The sequence below is a fragment of the Sus scrofa genome, chromosome 2 (genome assembly GCF_054392235.1).
Source record: "Sus scrofa isolate SSC_HxYL_T2T_F1_AM1 chromosome 2, Sscrofa_HxYL_maternal_Yorkshire_Landrace_v2.0, whole genome shotgun sequence".
Taxonomy (NCBI): Eukaryota; Metazoa; Chordata; class Mammalia; order Artiodactyla; family Suidae; genus Sus; species Sus scrofa.
Genome location: NC_139384.1, coordinates 159691302 through 159705236, shown reverse-complemented (window position 1 = coordinate 159705236; position 13935 = coordinate 159691302). Strand labels below are relative to the sequence as shown.

At 40.4% G+C, this 13935-nt stretch overlaps 1 protein-coding gene across 1 annotated transcript in view; it reads right to left on the bottom strand.

The window, feature by feature from the left end:
* SPINK5 (serine peptidase inhibitor Kazal type 5) overlaps positions 1–5896 on the bottom strand; it is a 72207-nt gene extending 66311 nt beyond the window's left edge. Inside the window, exons 1-3 of the mRNA XM_085014953.1 lie at positions 5774–5896; positions 4157–4182; positions 506–633 (exon numbers count right to left, since the gene is read on the bottom strand). Coding sequence (XP_084871079.1) covers positions 506–633; positions 4157–4182; positions 5774–5828 — 209 coding nt within the window. The 5' untranslated portion in view covers positions 5829–5896. The remainder of the gene's footprint in view (positions 1–505; positions 634–4156; positions 4183–5773) is intronic.
* Between the last annotated feature and the right edge of the window lie 8039 nt (positions 5897–13935).

Here is a 13935-nt window from a genome sequence, read left to right as displayed (position 1 = left end):
TGCAGGCAGTTGGAAGCTGCAATCAACTCCATGGTCCATCTCACGCTGGCACAATCCTAGGTGGCCGAAGACTCTGGCAGCTCAGAATATCCTGCTTCTCCTGGTTGGCTGCCACGAGAAGAGGATGACACCCTTCTCAGGGGGCTTTTTTCAGCCCCTAGGGTACCACAGAGTCAGGTCTTAACAAGCTCAAGAATGTTTTTCTCCCATGTGGTAAAACACAACCTTGAACTCTTGTCCTCAAAAGACTATCACGTGCTTCCTAGTAACGTATTGATTCTGGGCCCTCCAGGATGTTTTGGAATTCTAGGGGTGAGCATTCCAGGTGGGTGGGATTTATCCAGCTTTACTTGATGAGAGGTATCGTAATAACTGCTAAGCATTTTTATTTACCCATTTATATTTAGAAAAAATGTATGCGACAGAAAATAAAAGCAGCACACTTACTAGTTCAGAGAATACCTGGTAACTCAAAACACTTGAAGGCAAGAGGGGCTTTACTCACAAGATCATTTTGCACGTGGCACATCTGTTGATGAACACCATTCCCTCGGGGCTTTGAAAAAGTGTTTTATCTTGGGAACAGAACAACTTTCCATTTTTCATCAGTGCCCGATATTCGCTGCATGTTTCCTTAGGAAAAGAGGAAAAAAGTGTTTACTTTCAAAGAACAGTGTTATTTCATGACCACGACCCCCTTGGTAGGGACAACATTCACTCAGTTGATACAAATAACACAAATCAAAATAATGACTCTGGATTGTCCATTGGAGCTTGAAAATCACCTGAAGTTTTTCATCTGAAACTAAGTGAAAAGGACAGGACAAGAGACTTGGGGTCAGAAGATCTAAACTTATATTCCAGGTTTTTCATTTACAAGCTCCAGAGCCACAGCCGGTCAACTTATCAAAGGCTCACGTAGATGCACGTATTTCCTAAATTCTGTGTGGATTAAATAGCATAACCATGTGAAGCCCTCAAAGAGTATCCGATACGTGGTAGATGTTCAATAATGATATCCTCCGCCTCTCCTCTTCCTCCTGCTTTATTATTATGGTTGCTCTTCTTATTATTATTAGAATATGCTAAGATAACACATATAAAATACCTAGCACACAGTACTTCAATCATAATTGCCATTAAAAGGTATACAAAAAGGTTGCTGAAAAGGTTAATTCAATATATTTCATGAAGGCCTGCTGTATGTCACTTTTTCCTGGGAGTTTAATATCAATAATGCATTTGCACTAACTAGTAAAGTACTGATTTAAAATGTTATACGACCTGTTAGTTTAAGAAATCTACTAGGTCCTTTGGAGCTTATGTTTTTGGATTTTTTGTTTTGTTTTGTTTGACTTTGGGGGGAAAAAAGCTTCAAGATCCTTCTACCAGAAGACGTAAGTTAAAAACCAATCCTTTGCTTCAATTCTGACAAATGCAGTGTCTTCCAAAAGACTGATTATAGAATTCTATGCAGCCTCCTACGTCTTTGTAATAATCCTTCAGTTAGTCAAAACGCACGTATTATGAGGGTGCTGTACTTCTCTAGGTGCCATGGATAGAGCAGTAACTACGGAGGCAGAAGAATCCTTGCCTGAATGGTGCTTACCACCTAATGGATGATGATGTATCGAACTTAGCATCTTTTGCATGGTAGGCCGTTGGTAGCACTTGCAGAATGAAGACTGGTTAATGGTGAAGAAGAAGAAATCATTTCAAAGTCTGGCCCTGGGAAATTTCACGAAGGGTGACCCACCAGAATACCTTTAAGATGGCTATCACAGCCCAGTGAGCTTATCTGATAGTTTCTGGCAATAGACTGACCACTGAGATCTGTGTCTCGTCTCTGATTCTAGTGCATCTTATGCCGCTTTTGCAAGTTCCGGTTAGCTTCTGGATATAATTGATTCTATAAAGTCTAGATAAAAACCTTGACGTAGATTCAGAGAAGAGGCTGATGTCTTGCTATTAAAAATACATTCCTCGTGAGGTAGGTCTTCAAGAAAGTACTGAAAACCAAGATTCATAGCACTAGAATGAAGTTTAAATATTTTTAGTGGTCAAGTTAGAAAGAATATTATCACCCAAGATAATTTCTGAATTAGACTTCTCTGACGTCACAATGAGTTCAATAATTAGAGAAGACCTACTGGTTTATTTTTTTTTTTTTTTATTTTTTACACAGGCAACTGAGTCCCAGAGGGTGGGTTAAGAAACTTGTTCACAATAATCACTAAAGATGGAACTCAATGCTCTTTTCTGAGTCATGATGTTATCAATACATTCTCTTGGAAAATAGGAAAAGGCCATACAAATTGAAAGCAGAGCTGGGATTTTCTCTGGGAAAAATGAAATGCCCTGCCAATGACCCTAGCGGAGCAGGTCTAGACCACAAAGGAGCCCCGAGGCGGGGAAGAGGACTTCCACAACTGTTTACCTGCAGGCTAACTTCTGGCCGTTGGCTCATTTTTGTTTTCTTTTGCTTTGTTAGCGTTGCCGTTGTTGGTGTTTTTTGCCACATGTCTCTGAAAAACGGCAGCCCTGTAGGGCCAAGCTCCTTCTGTTTTCCTTCACTGGCTGTGATAGGGCCCACGCTCTTCCATCGTCCCTCCCCAGGAGCTGGAATCGCACCTACCCAGGAGCACTGACAAGGTAGCTTTGCTTCTGCATCACAGAAGCATATTATAAAGTTCCCTGCAGATTACTACAGCACGCTGCTGTGTTGTTCCCGCTCATACCTGTCAGAGTCAATGTGTTTTTATGGTCCTAGAAAGGACTCGAGCTACTGAACTTGGCAAACAAAAATTCCAGGACTATACGAAAGACTATTTTTTTTTTTTTTGGTCTTTTTTTTGCTATTTCTTTGGGCCACTCCCGCGGCACATGGAGGTTCCCAGGCTAGGGGTCGAATCGGAGCTGTAGCCACCAGCCTACACCAGAGCCACAGAAACGCGGGATCCAAGCCGTGTCTGCAACATACACCACAGCTCACGGCAACGCCGGATCGTTAACCCACTGAGAAAGGGCAGGGACCGATCCCGCAACCTCATGGTTCCTAGTCGGATTCGTTAACCACTGAGCCACGACGGGAACTCCCTATACGAAAGACTAAATCAATAGTTTTCATTTCTGCCGAAATATCCAAAGGCTATCATCAGAAATGTTTCTAGGTAAATAATTACATTTTATATTCTTTTTGCTTATGCCAACATAAGAGGGGGCTAAATTTGTTTCTAAAATGTTTTTTAGTGAAATAGAGTTTAATAGTATGAGAAATATCACTGAAAAATTTGAAATAGCCATTGATAAGTACCACCCATTATCCAAAAGTGTGTGAAAGAAAAGTATGGTTTCATGCACAGTGAGACTCACACAACACTCTTCTTTTCCAGCAGAAAATCCAAATGAGCAGACTCTCAAAAGCCCAGCCTTTTTCCTACCCTACCATACCATTCTACCGATTCCGTGGAGGTTTCTGAGCCTCTCTTTAATCAGCAAACGTAGATGAAATAATAGAGGCTATAAGGAAATTCTCTAGAATGCCCCAGTAAGAAGTTTCTTTTTTTAAAAAAAGAGGTTGCAGTAAGATAAGGCAAGAGTATTTTGACATGGTTATAAGAATTTTGGTGGAGAAAAGAATCTTTTGACTGTTCTATTCTTTTAGTATTCATGGTCTTTGAGAGACATAGTAAATAGTTGCTATATAATTAGCGATATTTTAAATCTGAAATAATGGCATAGTTTTCTGTGTGTGTGTGTCTGTGTAATGTGTGTTGTGTGTGTGTGACTGGCTCTTTCAACTTGTCTTTCAAATTGATGAAAACATTTAAATGTCTATAGAAAGTGATCCCTTCTGAGAGTTGGTATAGACCCTTCCTGGGTCAAGGCCTCTGCCATCACAGGTCCTTTGCGTGGTCGACTGCCTCTCGCAGACATGCATTTTCTTACATAACTCGTGTGCATGTGTGTGTGAGAGAGCGAGCGAGCACGCTTCATGTCTTCATTCATAAAGATCTGCTTCTGCGTTTTTAAGAAAAGATGTCAGTGCCCATCAGTAAAACACGTCTGTCTTAAGAGCTGTGAAGGTGCCGGTCACAGAACATTGTCCTTCGGGGATCTTGGAATGAATTCAATGAACAGAAAAAGCAAGACTAACCTGATTTTCACCTTCACTGGCAGCATCTGGGACAAAAATACAGAAACCAAAGTTAAGGGAATGTAAAATATTTAATAAGTAAAAAAACCCATTCACGCAGGGCTTTTCCTTTCTTATTTTAATGGAAATATATTGCAAAACCACAAACCAACTTGAACACATTAAAACTGACCACAGCACATAAAGTGAGGGCATTCCACCAGGCTGTGTATAGTCACAAAGACAGGTCCAACTACTTCAAAAAATAATACTCATAAGCTTTCTGACTCCTCAAAATATCTAACTTCTAAGAGGTCTTTTCCGAATAAAATATGGCACACCTCTTTGAAAGTTACAACATACATATCAAGTATCTCCATTACAGTTTTAAGGTATAATGGAGCATAAAGTTTATTATCATACATATTCATAAAATTAAATTTTCTGATTTCTGATAATTCTGCCTCCTGATTACAGCCACAGAAATTAGAGCTCTGGTCAATATTAAGGTTTATTAAAATCAAGGTGCTCTCTCATGAACGGATTTATGCACCTGCACACGTCGTTTAGGAAAGTGGACGTCGTCTGTGTACAGCGATCGCCTAACTCGCCGTCTCGTGAGGTTTCATTTTAAAAAGTGGAAGTGCCTGAGAGCACGTGGAGTCCAGGCAATTTTGTTCCTTTCAAATACAAATAGCAAAAGCAAAAATCTACCTCCTACCTCCCACAAAAGTCGCTTACCATTTAGAAGAAATAGTTTCAATCCATTTAGGATTTGAAAACACAAAAATAAAATAGGCTAGAAAGCACTACTGCTTTAAAATAAAAACAGATGGCTGAATTTGATTTTCATGTTTTATTTATAAATAGAGTATTAAAATATACATATTAACTGCATATAAGTTTTTAATAGCTTTTATATGCATAATTCACATCAGTTATTAATTCATGTGTTTTATGTCCATATGTGTGTAATATGTATAATTCATGTCATTATGAACTGATACGTTTGGTGAGTGGAAGATGGAGAAGAATCTATTAGAATCTATTTGCTTTTCAGAACTAATGTTGAATTAATGGAAGTGGAAGGATTTCTTTCTTTTTTTCTTTTTTTTTTTTTTTTTTTGGTCTTTTTAGGGCCGCATCTGCGGCATATGGAGGTTCCCAGGCTAGGGGTCTAATCGGAGCTACAGCTGCCCAGGCTACCCCACAGCCACAGCAACGCCAGATCTGAGCTGTGTCTGTGACCTACACCACAGCTCACGGCCATGCCAGATCTCTAACCCACTGAGCGAGGCCAGGGATTGAACCCGCAACCTCATGGAATGGAAGGATTTCTGATGGATAAAAATTCAGATTATCTCAAACCACTTGACATTTTTAAAGCTAACATAGTTATAAAGCCACCTACGTACTTCTTCAAAACTCTATGTCTAGCAGACCTATGTCTATGTCTGGCAAGATATTTCAGGATTATTATACATATATATATGTGTGTATATATACATATATGTATATACACATACACATATACACACATATATTTATGTACCTATTAGGGAGGAGGCAAGTCCCTGCCCAGAGCTCCAAGCTTTGGAATGTGTGGCAAGAGGCAGAGATTACATGCAAATTGCTCACCTTGTATGAGGCAAAGAGCCAGGATCAGAAGCAATGGCACTGTGGCTATCTTCATGCTGAAGATGATGCAAGTTAGTTACAAGGCTGCTCCTTGCATTGCTCACCAGCTGGTGCTCTGAGACTGAACCCGTGGAGATGCAGCTCACTTTTATATATACACTGCGGGTGACACCCACAACAGCAGCCAACATTGTAAAACCAGTTGTTCAAGGTCACGCTAAACTTAATATACCACATCAATTTACTTTGCACCTTTTAGGATCCTGTCAAGGTGGCAGATATGAACAGATACTATTTCTAAGGTAGTTCTGATGTGTTTTCACGACACGTTCCTAGAAGGCAATAGATTAAGTCCAAGGACCCTACTCAAAGTTGAATACTTCAGTCCTATGGAAGACCTGAATTCCTCAGCAACACCAGACACATTATCTCACAGACAAACATGTTTCTAACTCAGTTCCCTGCCTAAGTGGGAGGGAAGGGAAAAAGAAGACAGGTGGGTTGTCCTACCAGTCAGGGAAAGATTTAAAGATTTCCACATCTGGAGAAAGCTACTTAGAGCAAGAGAATCTAGGATTCCTTCTGCTTCCATCTGCATCTGTTTTAAAAACACACATACAAGCTAGAATTAAATGACCCTGAGAGATAGCCTACCAAAATTCCGACACCAAGTGCACGGGGAACAGAAACTCAGAGAAGCAGCAACGACTTTCTGAAGAGCACACTGCTTAGCTGGGAAAGGCAGAGTTGCACTTGAAGAAAACCGCAATGTCAACATTTTTTCAACTCCATACCCTGCCTCACCATCCCACACCAGTAAAGGCAGAAACTATATGAAAGCAAAGCTTGCGCACAACTACTTTAAAAACTTTCCAATCGGAAGGACATCTTATGTTCTAAAGTCTTATCTTGTACTCTAGCCAAATATCATAATCACGGAGTCACAGGGCTTAACTTTCCACCGTCCATCACTCCCCAAATCACTGTTTGGAAAATGTGGCTCAATTGATTTTCCCTTAAATTAAGTTTGTTCCTTAATAGAAATGACTCTAAAATTACTCCATAATAATGTGTCACTATTTAACATTCAAAGAAGTAAAGAAATAAAACATTAAAAAGTATAACTATATAAATGCAGCATTTTTCTAGACAAAGTATGTCTCTTAGTTCCATCTTCTATTCTGCAAGTAAAGCCTTTTTTTTAGCAGTTTATTTTCCTCCACTACCTCAATAAAGCATCTGAAGAAGTTTGTAGAGATGATGGAAAGTTTCCACATTTACAGAAGGAGAGTTGTGGACTTAATGGGATCAAAGCCCTTTTAAAGATGTTTCCAGACAGCTGATCTGAGACTCACTGATGCTGAGATGTCAACATTCTGAATACTGCCAAAGACAGAATATTTCCTTTTTTTTTTTTTTGTCCCCATGAAATAACTTCTTTCCTGTAAAATATAATCATTGTTTTCAAGGTCGATGTTATTAGCTTTCTTTCTTTCCAATGGTTTGGTGAAATCAGAGACCACGGAAAGTGAATTCAAATTGTGTTATTGTTACAGGTTAGAAAATTGACATCCATCAAAGCTTAATGGAAAGAGAGTGGGACAGGGAGTCAGAAAATGTTTCTATTCCTGTCTTTGCAACTACATAGCATAATGGAAATGAACCTGGCTTTGGTGCATAATAGATCTGGGTCCAAAGTTTGACTCACAAATTACTCGCTATGTTGCCTTAGGCAAGTCACTTATTTTCTCTCAGCTTTAGTTTCCTAATACATAAAACAGGGATAATAAAACTATATCATACAATTGTTTTAGGAATTAGAGGTAAATTGTGTGTATGTGTGTATGTGTGTGCGTTTGTATGTGTGTGTGGGCCTGATGTTTACAACAATCCCAAGTACACATATAAGCTTTATAGTTAATGACAGGTGGTCTTGCATTTTATCTCATTACAAAGATGTGGTTGTACTAGGTAATTTCTAAGACTCCAAGAAAAGTCAACATCTCTTAAACGTGGACCACAATGACAGATTTAAGTTTACCCCACATGGAAATAACAATAAACATTCTGAAGAAAAATCAAAAGTTTAGACACAAGCTCTCTTTTTCATCCTATCATTGCATTCTCAATCATGTTACCTAAAACAAGTCAAAGCATTAGCCATCTAAAATTTGCCAACATCGTTGCTGGATTTCAGTCGTCACTGACTTCTTATCTCTACCCATGCAATCCTCTTCTGCATAAGAACATTCCAGTACTAATTTTTTAATCTTCCATTTACTCGGTTCAACCACAGGAAACGTGTCCCAACCATACACTCTGTTATTGGAGGTAGGAAAGTTTCAGGGTGACTGCGTAATATGCTGCTGTGAACACCCAACCGAGCCCAGATGGACCATGTTCCCAGGAGTGGAAGTGGCGACGGGGTGGTACAAGCGAACCGAAGGATGACTGCATCTCCCAAGTGTCCCTGCTATGAGGAACGCCTGAAGGGGCTGGTTTCCTTCTTACTGGAAAAGTGTTCCTCACTGACTCCCAGAACCTTCTGAAATGATGAATAAGAGCCATGAAACTGATAACCTCTTCCAAGAAAATAAGGTAGCCACTAGAAGATTCCGTGAGCACCCCCAGTACTGGAAATACATGTCAGCTGGCTCTCGTCATCAGAGCTACTTCTCCATTTCATTTCGAAAACATCATAAATCCAGAGGTGGTTGATCGTATACTCTGTTAATCACTCCTTATTTTTATTTTTTCCATTTATTTATATATAGATATATTTTTCTACTGTACAGCAAGCTGACACAGTTACACATATATGTATACATTCTTTTTTCTCACAGTACATGTTCCATAATAAGTGACTAGACCGAGTTCCCAATGCTACACAACAGGATCTCATTGCTAATCCATCCTGAAGGCAACATTCTGAATCTATTTACCCCAAGCTCCCAGTCCCGCCCACTCCCTCCCCGTCCCCCTTGGCAACCACAAGTCTATTCTCCAAGTCCATGATTTTCTTTTCTTTGGAAAGGTTCCTTTGTGCCTTATATTAGATTCCAGATGTAAGTGATATCATACGGTATCTGTCTTTCTCTTTCTGACTTACTTCACTCAGGATGAGAGTCTCTAGTTCCATCCATGTTGCTGCAAATGGCATGATTTTTAAATTCAAATGAATGGGATTTGCTCTTTTAGAGAAGCAGGGTTGGATTAACAGTGAATTTTTATATTAGTTTATTGGAGTACTTTTTAATTCTATTTTTTTTCACCAGCCCTTTCAATTATTCATCGCATGTATAAAACCCGTTTTCTTCTCATTACAAAGGAATGGAGCTAGGTTGTGAAAAGTGTCAACTTTACAATTCAACACGTAGAGCAAGTGGCCCAGAATCTGCATTCACACCACGGATACTGACAGAGATGGAAGAGATGAGAAAACTATGAAGCAAACCAGACTTTATAGGCCAGTAAAGTGACTGAAGATGGAGGTTATTTCCAAAATCCAAAGTCAGCCGCTCATTTTCCAGAGCGTCTCTTTTTTCTGTGCTAAGATACCCCGGATGATCACAGCAGAGTACGTTCAGCCTTGTACAGTTACGTCACCTCCCGCATCTTTCCAAACACCCTGTCATCCATCAGCTCCCTTGATCTGCTTACGCAACGCGGTGAGGTGGCAATGCAGGTGTTGCTATCCTTGTCTTCCCTGTCGAATATGGTGCCTTCAGCAAGCCTCCGAGTAGGAACGAGCGTGGATGGTCATCCCAGCCTTGGCAAGCTCTTACCTTTTATACCCTTTGTGGCCACAGCACAGACTTTCACACAGTTCAGAGGATCCAGACATTATTGTGCTTCAAATTAGGTGCAGCATATTCTGCAGCTAATGCACCCCTTTCTGTTTATCCCCTGCTCGTACACGTTCGCACACACACCCATAAACCCACGACTGGGGCAAAAAGAAGTGTGTTGTGACCATGACTGAAAAAATCTATGTCCTAACAGTTCTTAGAAGTTGAATTCATTTCTCATTTATTTTCCTAGTTTTTTAATTTCCTTTCCTTATGATTCTCATATTTTCTCCCATTAATTTAACATGTCCGTCTTCTCCTCTTTGAAAGGTACTCCCCAGAAAACAGCCTTGACCCCCCCTCTTATCTTTAAGTGTCCCATTAAAGTTTCCCTCACGTCCTCTCTGGGAATTCCTTTTGTCTGCCTAGAACAAATGAGAAACTATAGAGATAAGCATCTCATGTTATGTAAGAGCAGGATGGGATGGGCACTTATTGATCACTAAGCATACAGCCCCTGATATTTATAGACATAATTGTTGCTTTTACCAGATCAGGAGTAGGAAAATAGGAACATTCCCATGACTAATTTTAACTGTATTAAATTTTGCATATTGGATTAGGTTTGGTTCTTAAACATAATATGCAGCTTCTCCCTACAACTGATGCTACAGGAACTCCTGTTTCATGATCCCATACTACGAGCACCTGAAAATTCAGTACATTCTCAAGCCTCCTGGGATCCATTCTGACTGCAGAAAACAGGAGTTTGTGGTGCCACAGTCCTTTGGAGAAAAAAAAAATCACCATGAGTTAACTCTGAAGCAGCTGGTCTATCGAGTTTGGACAAAAGAGTAATGCATGTTTTATAGTGAACTATTTTGTGTGTGCACAGTAAGAAAGAACAAAACTGAGATTGATCAATTGTTAGATTGATTTATAGGGAAAATTGGGAAAATATGGACACATCCTTATTAAATTATTTGCAAAGAGATATAAAATTTGCTGTCTTTCATGGTGCACTTACTAAGTTAAAGGGTACAGCCATAAAAGGTCAATGTCATTTTGTTATTTTTTTACAGGTTATAAAATGAAACTTTGGTGAGATTGTGTAACTGTTCCAAGGTCATAGAGCCTGTAAGCAGTGATCTTGACAAATGACAACTGTCAATGCCAATAAAGGCAGGCAAAGCCAGAGCCTGAGATCTTAAATACTATGGACGGTAGAGGCCACCCTACCTATACCTATAACGAATTAATCTCAGACACTCCCTGTTAGACCCGCCACTGTGCTCCTCCAAAATTCATATTTTTAAGTCTTAACCCCAGTAGCTCAAAAGGTGATTGTGTTTAGGAGAGAGCTCTTAAAAGGTGGTTAAGGAAACGGAGGAGGAGGAAAGACAAATCAGGAGTTTGGGACTGATATACACACTCTACTATATGTGAAATAGATAATCAACAAGGATCTACTGGATAGCGGAGGAGCTATACTCAGTATTTTTAAATAATCTCTAGGGGAAAAGAATACGAAAAATACATATGCATAACTGAGTCCCTTTGCTGTACACTTAAAACTAACACAACATTGTAAATCAAATATGCTTCAGCACATTTCTTTAAAAAAACATTAAAAATGCTCATGATTAAGTTAAGATGAGGCCATCAGGGTTGAGCCTCAACCCAAGGGACTGGTGCCCTTATAAGAAGAGGACATTTGGACACAGGCTAAGACACAAGGAACGAGCACAGTGACTCACACTCGGCCACATGGTTTGAAAGTGGCCGTGCTGTGACTCCTGCCGAGGCCTGAGGACTTAGCAATCTCTTTCCAGCAAGTGGCGGGTTAAACAGCACTAACCATTGAATCATATCGCAGTCTTGGTTTGTTAGAACAAGGGAGTGAGAGTGAACAATTAACCGGAGAATTCTCAAGTATGGGGACAAACTACTAAAATGTGACTTAAAATTAAAGATGTAAGTCCAAAGTCAGGTGCAATGGCATTCCAACAGATTCCATAGTACTCCCCACAAGAACACAACATTTTTTTTTTTTTGCCTTTTCTGGGGCCGCACCCATGGCATATGGAGGTTCAAACAAACAAGAAACCCACTAAATTCAAAATAATTTCTACATTCACGTCTAAATTTCTTTTCTTTTCTTTTTTTTTTTGTCTTTTGTCCTTTTCAGGGCTACACCCGAGACATATGGAGGTTCCCAGGCCAGGAGTCGAATCGGAGCTGTAGCTGCTGGCCTATACCAGAGACACAGCAACACGGGATCTGAGCCGTGTCTGCAACCTACATCACAGCTCATGGCAACGCCGGATCCTTAACCCACTGAGTGAGGCCAGGGATCGAACCCACAACCTCATGGTTCCTAGTTGGATTCATTAACCACGACGGGAACTCCTTCATCTGAACTTTCAATTTCCACTATATTACTAGTTAGTTAACTAACACCATTTGGGGGGCTGGAGTTGAATTTAAAAGTGAATGTAGGAGTTCCCATTGTGGCACAGCAGAAACGAATCTGAGCTAGAATGACAGCTCCTGTGTGATAATGCAGTTCAACACCATTCAACACCAATTCCTTACCATAAAACACCTCTATTTAAGACAGTATTTTTTCAGAAAGTGATTTTAATATTTATTGTTTAGTTTGGTTTAAATGATAAGCTTTCTGCTTCTAGCCAAGAGGCAGTAACAAGGAAAGGCTATTTCCTCCCACCTGACATAGTAATAAGTTCTTTCTGACACTGGACATCAGATAAGGTATGACATGATCCCTGGGAGTGGGAACGAAACCCAAGTTAGCCCCACATTATCACAGCCTACTGTCTGGAGAGAGAGAGAGAGAAACTACAGGGAGGGCATTGCAGTCTTCCTGAGATGAAGACAGAAAGCTGAGAGCTGGGCAGACCAACTGGGCTAAAACTTCATGGCATGGTCCCAAGAGGATAGAACTTAAAGAGAAGCCTTCAGAGATCGGCAGCAACTGTTCCCCCTAGAGTATGCAACTGAGGGATTATAAATAACTGTATGTGAGAAAACTGCTCAAGGCAGCGGCGGGGGTGGGGTGGGTGGGGGGAATAACACTAACAATTAGAGAGAACATCATCCAGAGTTTCAACAGGAGAAGAGATAGCTTGTGTTCCACCAACTAAAGGGAAAAGCCTCTCATTTAGTTACAGATCTGAGAAGGGTATTTCCTTAGTGGTGGGACAAGATTAACCGCAAAAGGCTATTCTATTTCCACCTAACAAAGCTTAAAGCCAGGCTGGAGAGAATCAAAGTTTTTTCAAGTAACTTTAGTGTATCTCAGAAGAAACTTCAATGACATTTAGAGGAATACAAAAATATTCATCACCTAACAAAGTAACCTAATGAATAGCATACCGTCTATAATTACCAAACAAACCAAGAAGCAGGAAAGAAAATTCAGGTTAAGAAGAAAAATCAGGAGTTCCCATCGTGGTGCAGTGGAAACGAATCTAAGAACCATGAAGTGGTGGGTTCAATCCCTGGCCTTGCTCCGTGGGTTAAGGATCTGGCGTTGCCATGAGCTGTGGTGTAGGTTGCAGATACAGCTCAGATCCAGTGTTGCTGTGTCTCTGGTGTAGGCCAGCGGCTACAGCTCTGATTAGACCCCTAGCCTGAGGACCTCCATACACTGTGGGTGCAGTCCTGAAAAGACAAAAAGCCAAAAACGAACAAACAAACAAAAAAAAAAAAAAAGAAGAAAAATCAATCAAAAGAATTGATTGGACTCATGACTCCAGCCAAAATACAGTAACAGGCAATGGAGTTACACTGTAGCCTGCAACGAGTAAACAAACAAATAAAAAGGGACAAAATATAGGAAACGATGATTTTCAAGATACTAGACATCAATCTGTTGACGTGAGGACAGGTGATCCATGAGAGACAGTAAACAGACAAGCTGAGCCTTAAAACTGCCCCCGCTCGCTGCCTTGAGGAAATGTCCATACCACAGAGCATGAAGGAGAAACTTGGGCACAGCCATGCAGAGCAGGAGGACAGCTAATGTAAGATCAATGCAAGTGTAACTGTGGCCCCCAAAGGTAGGCCTGGGAAGACAGAAAAATTGGAAATTGAATGGCCTCCGATTTTCCCCATTGTACACCAAGAGGTCGAGACTCTCAATGAACTCCAAGCACAAGAAGTGTGAACAACCGCTATGAAGGGACACCATCATCAAGTTGTCAAACACAGTGAGAAAGTCTACAGAGCGGTCAGAGGGGGAAAGCTCCATCACACAGAGAATAACAAAGATGCGGAGAACAGCAGATGTACTCTTTGGAAATAACGTGAGTAAAACAGAGGGAAGCAACATCTTTAAAGTACGTCCTGTCA